The sequence below is a fragment of the Sinocyclocheilus anshuiensis genome, unplaced genomic scaffold (assembly GCF_001515605.1).
Source record: "Sinocyclocheilus anshuiensis isolate Anshui unplaced genomic scaffold, SAMN03320099.WGS_v1.1 scaffold270, whole genome shotgun sequence".
Classification (NCBI taxonomy): Eukaryota; Metazoa; Chordata; class Actinopteri; order Cypriniformes; family Cyprinidae; genus Sinocyclocheilus; species Sinocyclocheilus anshuiensis.
The window spans coordinates 243,878-253,236 of NW_015546041.1; the positions used below are offsets into that span (position 1 = coordinate 243,878).

At 38.1% G+C, this 9,359-nt stretch overlaps 1 protein-coding gene across 1 annotated transcript in view; it reads right to left on the bottom strand.

Moving 5' to 3' along the window:
- LOC107698931 (tensin-3-like) overlaps nt 1–9,359 on the bottom strand; it is a 40,229-nt gene that overhangs the window by 8,234 nt on the left and 22,636 nt on the right. Inside the window, exons 14-19 of the mRNA XM_016500073.1 lie at nt 7,244–7,453; nt 6,513–6,646; nt 3,716–3,803; nt 3,092–3,185; nt 1,828–2,141; nt 1,622–1,750 (exon numbers count right to left, since the gene is read on the bottom strand). Of these exons, the coding sequence (XP_016355559.1) occupies nt 1,622–1,750; nt 1,828–2,141; nt 3,092–3,185; nt 3,716–3,803; nt 6,513–6,646; nt 7,244–7,453 (969 nt within the window). The remainder of the gene's footprint in view (nt 1–1,621; nt 1,751–1,827; nt 2,142–3,091; nt 3,186–3,715; nt 3,804–6,512; nt 6,647–7,243; nt 7,454–9,359) is intronic.

A 9,359-nucleotide genomic window follows, 5' to 3' on the forward strand; every position in this document is an offset into this window, starting at 1 on the left:
CTGGACGATGACATCACTGAATTCAATGATGGACTGCCTTTAACTGAAAAATGAGTGTTTACTATTGTCACTTTGCATTATTGACACACTATTTTCCTAATTAATGCTGTAAAGTTGCTTTGACACAATCTGTATTGTTAAAAGCGCTATACCAATAAAGGTGACTTGACTTGATATTACATTTAAAGTTAATACATTTTAGATGAACTAAACTGCAAATTCATTATTATTAATTTTTTTAAAAAATGACAAGTTTGAATAGAAATGTCATTAAAGTATATTTTAGTTTACAATAAATGCTTGTCAGTACATTCAGCAGTACTTTAGCCATATTTCATAGACAATAAACGTAATTCTGAAAATACATATAAAGATGTACAGAAGTCCAGCTTAAGTGGGTCAACAAAGTTCAAGTAACTGTAATATGTAAATGTAATTTGATATATATATATATATATATATATATAGAGAGAGAGAGAGAGAGAGAGAGAGAGATAAATTGATAAACTGTGGCATGTTATACCCACAAATTCATTAAAAATTTGGGACCAAAAATTACTTTGACCTGACCATGTTTTGCTGAAGTGTTTTTTCTTTAATTGCTAATGCGACCTATTTACTCCACAGACTGAACAAATTAAGCATTGCTTGGTAATTGGTTGAGCTAAATTGCTATTATCTAATTGTGTACTTAAATTTAACAGCTGAATAATTTTTTGTTGATTGTAATTCATTACATACCTTTCTATGAAAGTTATCTGACATTATCAAGATTAATTTGTTCTCTAACACAGTTTAACTCTGAGTTCTTCTCATATTTTATTACAATTTTCTAAACTATAGCGAATAAACTGTGATAATGTGAGAAACGCTGAAGGTGTCTGAATAAATGTTGGTTTGACTGTATGTCTAAAAGTGTATTGTTTCCCTAATAAGTACTCTTTTTTTTTAAAGTATGCTAAAGTGTATTTCTTTTTCACAATGGAAGGCTGGTTTGTGTGTGTGTATGTGTGTGTGTGTGAGTGTATGAAGTGTTTATCTATTATATGTGACCCTGCAGCACAAAAGCAGTCTTAAGTCGCTGGGGTATATTTGTAGCAATAGCCAACAATACATTGTATGGGTCAAAATTATACATTTTTCTTTTATGCCAAAAATCATTAGGATATTAAGTAAAGATCATGTTTCATGAAGATATTTAGTAAATTTCCTACCGTAAATATATCAAAACTTAATTTTTGATTAGTAATATGCATTGCTAAGAACTTCATTTGGACAACTTTAAAGATGATTTTCTCAATATTTAGATTTTTTTGCACCCTCAGATTCCAGATTTTCAAATAGTTGTATCTCAGCCAAATATTGTCCTATCCTAACAAACCATACATCAATGGAAAGCATATCTATTCAGCTTTCAGATGTTGTATACATCTCAATTTCCCAAAATTGACCCTTATGACTGGTTTTGTGCTCCAGTGTCACATTTATGTCTCTTCATGCAGTAACTGTAGTGTCTTCTGAAAGTATCACACATGACGATGGTTTGATATGTTGTCTGTGTCAGCGCTAATCATGTGAACACAGATGTGAAGGAACCACTGGTCTGCTGATGGTCTCTCACCTCTCCGGCTCTGCAGAGCTGACAGCGGCAGTGTGGACACCTTCATGGCCAGTCCATACGCTCCTCTGAACGAGTGACTGTCCCTCACGATGAAGGAGCCGGGCTCTCTGTCCTTCAGGACCGTGATAGCTGCGTGAGAACAGAGAGAGGTCAGATGAGCGTCAAACACAGCAGCCATCCATCAGCCATCACGATGGGATCCGTACCTTGTTCCCGAGCGATGTCGGGCTTGTACCAGTATTTGGAGGTGTCCTGGACGAAGCTGACGGTCAGCCGGTCTGAGGGCAGGACGCTGGGGAAGGGGATGCTGAGCAAAGAGACGCTGTGAGGACTGGAGAAACCGCTGGGAGACGCCGAACCCTGCGACAGCTCGCCGTCAGACTCCAGTGCCTCCAGCTTCTCCTCAAAAGGCTGCTGCAGGACTCGGGCTCTCGGGCCGCTGAGAGGAGAGCTGTGGGCGTTCGGAGCGGGCAGAGACGGGCCGGAGGAGGACGGGGCGAAGCTCACGCAGTCTGCAGACCTGCAGCAACAACAAACAACACTCTACTGTCATCATCAACAACTCAACAAATCTCACATTAGTTTTCACATCAGATTTTGACAGGATTAAAATCATTCAGAGCTACAATCTGATCTTACAGGGTTCATGAAATGCATTTTTAAATTATTTTAATATGTTTCCTGAGGTGCACTCATAATCTTCAGGGCCGTTTACACATCATTTTCACCTAAAAACAGAAAGCATTTCATGCATTTTGGCCGTTCATTTACACGACAATGGTGAATTAGGGGCCTGACAACACACACTTTTGAAAACCGGTTTCAAAGTGCAAGTTTTTGAAAACGATATATTTTTGTGGATCCATGTGAACTGGGAACCTTATCAAAAACACAAACGAAATACTTAATGACGTAAAATCATAATTTCTGCTTTACAGCAAAAAAAGTGAATTTGTTTCATAACTGATGAATTTTACATCATGAACACTGTCATTTCCCTGCTTATGAATGTGAAGCTGCTTTGAAACCATCTGTATTGTATAAAGTGCTGTAGAAATAAATGTGACTTGACTATTGTCACTGGACTACAGAAAGTCTAAAGGGACACAATGTTTGGTCTTATTTACCTACCTTGATTTGAAGGAGGCTAGTAGAACCATTTTAGTTTTATCTCTAGTGATAAAAGGTTTATTTCACTAAAATTATATCTTGCAGATGCAACATGTTAACATTTAATTTTAAAGGTATGTAATATTCCAATGTATTAATCAAAGCATGGCATCAAATACACCCAGTCTGGACTGAGACCAGAACATCCAGTGACCCCGAGTAAAACCAGTCTGGACCAGAGAAGACAGGTCAAGATTTCAGCTATGGAAATCTGTCTTCCGCAGTTCTTTCTTTCTGTTAAACCTGGCACTGTGTCATGAATGCATGAATTAATTAATGAATGAATGAGTGCAGCTGTACTGATCAGAGAAGGCCGTGACTCCAGTGATGTACGGTCTGTGATGCTGGAAACCTTCATTTGAAGCTCCCATGAATCCTGCATTCTCTCTCATATCTGAAAGAACAACATGAACACGATGCACTCACATCTGCTCACATTCACAGGACAACACTGAATGTGAGGCGTGTCACTGAAATCACAGCTAAACATGCAGTGAGACGCTGTGTCTGTCACTCCATCACGATCAGCTCAGCCAATCAGGTGAGTTTGGGGGTGGAGCTAATGGGACAGACGGGGTGTGTTTTGGGATGCTTCATTGAAGTTGCATTCGGTGACACACTTCACACACTTTAATTCATCTAAAGCGTGGACCATGAGCACACATGTGGTGATGCCACACACAAATGAGTGGACACACAGTTTATATTTCACTTACTGGAGTAAAATGAGTAAATAAACCAGAAAATCCAGCAAACTAGTGAAGAAGAACTAACACATTTATTTCTGTCATGCTAATAAAGCATTCAGAATTTAACACAAACCAAACTGATCAAATTCACTTACTAGATAGTCATCATAAGTAGCTATAAATATCTTTTGATAAATATCTTAAATATCTTATTTTAGTGAATTGTGTGATTTACCGTGTTCAGCTCTACAGGATCCAAATGAAGGAGACGGCGTCTGTCTGAACGCTGAGTAGCCCATCATGCTCTTCACTGGAGACAGAGATCAAGACACACACACACACAAACACACACATACGCACACACACATACGCACACACACTCACACTCACTCACACACACACACACACACACATACGCACACACACTCACACTCTCTCACACACACACACACTCTCTCACACACACACACACTCTCTCACACACACACACACTCTCTCACACACACACACACTCTCTCACACACACACACACTCTCTCACACACACACACACTCTCTCACACACACACACACTCTCTCACACACACACACACTCTCTCACACACACACACACTCTCTCACACACACACACACTCTCTCACACACACACACACTCTCTCACACACACACACACTCTCTCACACACACACACACTCTCTCACACACACACACACTCTCTCACACACACACACACTCTCTCACACACACACACACTCTCTCACACACACACACACTCTCTCACACACACACACACACAGAGAGAGAGAGAGAGATCAATCTCTGACAGATACAGCAGGTGAAGCGTGGATGTGTGCAGACATGACGATCTTTACATCATTTAAACCTGAATACTGATGATACTCTTGATTCATGGCTGAAGTGTTGAACTGAACTGAAATACTACCAGTGAGTGAGTGTGTGTTAGTGAGTGTTAGTGAATGTGAGTGAGTGTGTGTGTGTGTGTTAGTGAGTGAGTGTGAGTGTGTGTGTGTGTTAGTGAGTGAGTGTGTGTGTGTGTGTGTGTGTGTGTGTGTGTGTGTGTGTGTGTGTGACACACACACACACACACACACACACACACACACACACACACACACACACACACACACACACACACACACACACACACACACACACACACACAGTCACTGGACAAACCTAGAAACACACCCAATACAGTAATAACAACGCTATTATTGATTGTGACTGTGTGCACTGCACTTACAACAAATAAACACTGTGAGATAAAACGGAAAGTAAATATTAAATATCATGCACTATTTCCAAATTGAATAAGCAAATCTGTGACACTAATCATGTGACTCTTTGTATGAGACCCTTGCCATTTTTGCCATTAAAGCAAAAAAAAAAAAAAAAACATTAAGGGAATCCGAAATTCATGCAAAATTTTCAATTTAACTCAAATTGTTTTGCTAATAATATAATTTGCAAATAAATGTTTGTATTAAACTAACATGTTAAACTAATGAAAAATGTAATATTTAAACTAGAAGAATGTAAGAAAACTACAGTAAAACAGTAATATTGTGAAATATTATTACAATTTAAAATAACTGTTTTCTATTTTTATATATTTTAAAATATAATATATTTCTGTGATGCGCAGCTGTATTTTCAGCATCATTACTCCAGTCTTCAGTGTCACATGATCTTCAGAAATCATTCTAATATGCTGATTTGCTGCTCAAGAAACATTTCTGATTATTATCAATGCTGAAAACAGTGAAAGTGACAGAAAGTGACGTGACATGTGGCCAAGTATGGTGACCCGTACTTGGAATTAGTGCTCTGCATTTAACCCATCCAAAGTGCACACACACAGCAGTGAACACACACACACCGTGAACACACACCCGGAGCAGTGGGCAGCCATTTTTGCTGCGGCGCCCGGGGAGCAGTTGGGGGTTCGGTGCCTTGCTCAAGGGCACCTCAGTCGTGGTATTGAAGGTGGGAGAGAGCGCTGTACATTCACTCCCCCCACCTACAATCCCTGCCGGTACGAGACTCAAACCCGCAACCTTTGGGTTACGAGTCCGACTCTCTAACCATTAGGCCACAACTTCCCCCAGTTGTGCTGCTTATTATTTTTGTAGAAACTGAGATACATTTTTTTCAGGATTCTTTGATGAATGTAAAACTGAGTGTGTGTGTGCAGTGAATGAGAAGCATTTGGTGACATACTTTGACAATCCACTAGTGCAGGGCTATTCAGTTAGCTTAACAGGCAGGGTCTAGTACCAGCAAACAGTAGCAAACAAGGTAATCCAAAAACAGGCGAAGGTCAGGGCAGGCAACAAACAATCATCAAACAGATAAACAGTCCAAGATCAAAAACACAAGGGCAAAGCAAGGCAAGGAAACACAGAAAACATGGGAACTAGGAAAACATTAGAGACTAGCAATCATCAGCGGTGTGAGAGTGTATGTCATACCTGTCAACCCTCCCGTTTTTCTCAGGATTCCTCTGTATTTTACCATTCTATCCTGCTATCATCCCGTTAAAATATTTTCCCGTATTTCTCACGTATTTTCAATCTTTCTATAAAAAAAATCCCACTGGGTGTATAATTGATTAAATATGAGCGCTGCAAGTTTCAAAGTCAGGTGCTGCGCGCTTTGTTTACTGCAGTTACCGGGGAAACGGCTATATTCCTGGCGAAAAGCGCCACCTGCTGGCAGAGAATGAATTTGCATTTTTCAATAAGCCCTTCTGTTCTTTGTTTAGACCAAAACGACCCTTATTTTTACACAGACATCATGCAGTTGTAAATGTGAACCGGTGGATCGACAAGAAGATAATGAATTATAAAACTCTAAAGATATAGCCTACACTAAAATATATTTATATGTTACTAAATTAATATAATTGTTTGATAATAATTGTTTAAATTAATATAATAAATTAATATTATAATAAAATAATTTTATTAAAGCAGCGGTCAGTGTGTGTGTGTGTGTGTGTGTGTGTGTCACCTGTGTGTGCGGTGCAGCAGCGTTCAGTGTGTGTGTGTCTGCTGTGTTCAGGTTCAGTGTCCAGGCCGTCTGTCCTCGTGCTCCAGTGAGCTGCGTCATGTCACTCGACTTTGGGCTCATAATGAATCTGTGCTCTGATGAGATATGAACACACACACACACGTACGCACACACACACACACACACACACACACACACACACACACACGCGTTACTTAGTTACTTTTTATTGAAAGCATTACCTAACTTTAGCGTTACTTTTTTTCACCTGGGCTAGGCTTGCTTATTTATTTTTTAATAACAAAAAATCCAAAAGTCATATTTTTGGCAATTGTGAGGGTCTTTCCACACCAAAAGTGAAATGAATAATCCTCAGGCTGAAATAAATATTTCTGCATTTACTCCTGTAAGATGTATAAATCTAAATTTTACATTTGAGATTTTAAAGGTTTAAATCTAAAGGTAAAGGTTTCAGAATTTCAATAAATTGACCCTCATGACTGGTTTTGTGGTCCAGGGTCACATATATGCATGTACAAATACACACAGTTATCACTCAGTACTTAATCCATAAATACACTGTAACAAATAATAACCAAATCTCCCTTTTACAGTCATAAGGGTTTGAACAAAATGAGGAGGAGTAAATGTTGACAGAATGATCAAGATTGGGTGAAATAACACTTTTCTCAGGCTTTAGGTGTATTACTCCACAGCAGAAGTGATCTCACCCGTCTGACGAGTCTGTGTGTTTGCTCCGCTGAAGCAGCTGGCTTTGGTGGAAACCGGCACGAAGGTGGGATCCAGGTCCAGGATGAGCTGGTTGAGCTGATGGATGGAGTTATCGATGTCCAGCGTCAGAGAGCTGAACTCCTCATCGTGTTTCTTCTCCACGTCTTGGCTCTGAGAGACGGAGGGGCTCGACAGACAGCTGCTCTGCACTGAAACACCAGAAACCACCGCCTCATTCAGTAAAGTGCTCTTTAATATACATTTAATAATACATTTAGAAAATCATGAATTCTGCTTTAAACCTGATTCTGGTTCAGTTTGAATAAAAGCAAATAACTTTCCTTATAGGAAAAAGCAGAAGAAACAGTTTTGTTTAAATTGTATTTTGTCTTCACATCAGAGTGTTGATGTGCAGAAGACTAGTGTTACTGACTGCTGAAATTATTTATTATTTTGGTGGGAATTCTTTAAGTATAAGACAGAAAATATGATGCATATTATAAAACAAATCACAATAAACAGCGTGTTAACCTGCAACTGTTACCTTAAAGAGTTGCTACCTGATTTAACATATATTAACATATTTTAAGTTGTGTTGGTAGTTTAGTTGCTATATTTAGTATTTTTTAGTGCATTAAAGCCTTTCAAGTTAGATTTTATTTCTAGTAATTAAACTAAATTAAACACTAACAAAATGTTTTAGTTTTATCTTAAAAGAAGAAAGTTACTTTTATATAATTTACCTTGTGTTTATTGTAAAATTAAGTTGTAAAAAGCCAAAAAATTATTTTATTAACCTGCACAGAGTAACATTTTTGCTTGTGTTTAAAGAAAATCTATCAAGTATGGTCTTTATGATTAATATCATGTATCTTTTTACTTCGTATAAATACATTTGTGTTTGGGAAAATGTAGAATAATTCAATTAAATTAAATACAGTATATTAAAGGGATAGAACATTTTTCATTCGATAAGAGTACAAACAGCTGACAAAAAAACATCAAAATAATCCAAAGTAATCCAGCCACATATGTGTTTAGAGCTGTTTAAACGCTGCTTGATCTGTGCAGATTTCTCTCCTGATTCAGACCAGAACACTTTTTCACTGGAGGAAGCCTTATTATGGATTATGGACTTATATTTAATGAGTTAAAAACGTCTTAATGCTGGATTTGTTTCAGCTTTTGTCTTCTCCAGATGTTAACTGATGGACTGGAGTGCTGTGGATTACTTGTGGATTATTGTGATGTTTTTATCAGCTGTTTGGACTCTCATTCTGACGGCACCCATTCACTGCAGAGCATCCATTGGTGAAATATAGTTTGAGAGAACCTATTCAATGTGGCAGTAATAAATCAGAGTATTACAGGGTTTTTTCAACTGCTGCTTACACACATTTTCAACATTTTCGCTCTTTTCTTTTTTTGTTCAAAACTTTACACACAAATCCAAGAATTGCACATAAAATGCAAAATGCCTCACATCTCATGCAAAATTAAGCACTGCATTCAAAATATCACAAACACATCTCAAAAGCAAACATTTGCAAACACCTTTGCCATAATATTAATTCCTGTTAGATTTGTGTGTTACATAGAGAATTGTGTGTTGTGTTTTGCAAAAAGTGTTTTATGAAATTGAAAACTGAGTCAAAGGCTGAGATTAGTGTATGGTTTTGCAGATTTGGTGTGTGCTTCTGCTGTTTGAGTGTCAGCTTTCAGAAACTGTGTGACAAGTAAAGATTCTGTGTGTAAGCAGCTGAAAAAAACTGTAACATGAAAAATAAAACACATTTCACCATAAAATCATGTAAGTGAGGTGTTTTGTAATCACCATATGAAAAAAGTTTGTGCGCAAACTTCAAAGGCCTGTTTAAATGATTAAAACTAGAGGCATTTATTAACTTTAAAATTACTTTTTATCATGTAAACTACCTATATACAGCATGTTATTTGCATACGTGTGTGGGACAGAGGGGGACACCGTATCGCAGCAGAGTATGCTGCCCATATCATAAATCAAAGCAGTTGTCGAAGAACACCTGAAAAACGTGACCGAATAAACGATACTCGTCTGTATTCGCAGTACACAAGCCGCGGTTCAGCTGCGTGCGA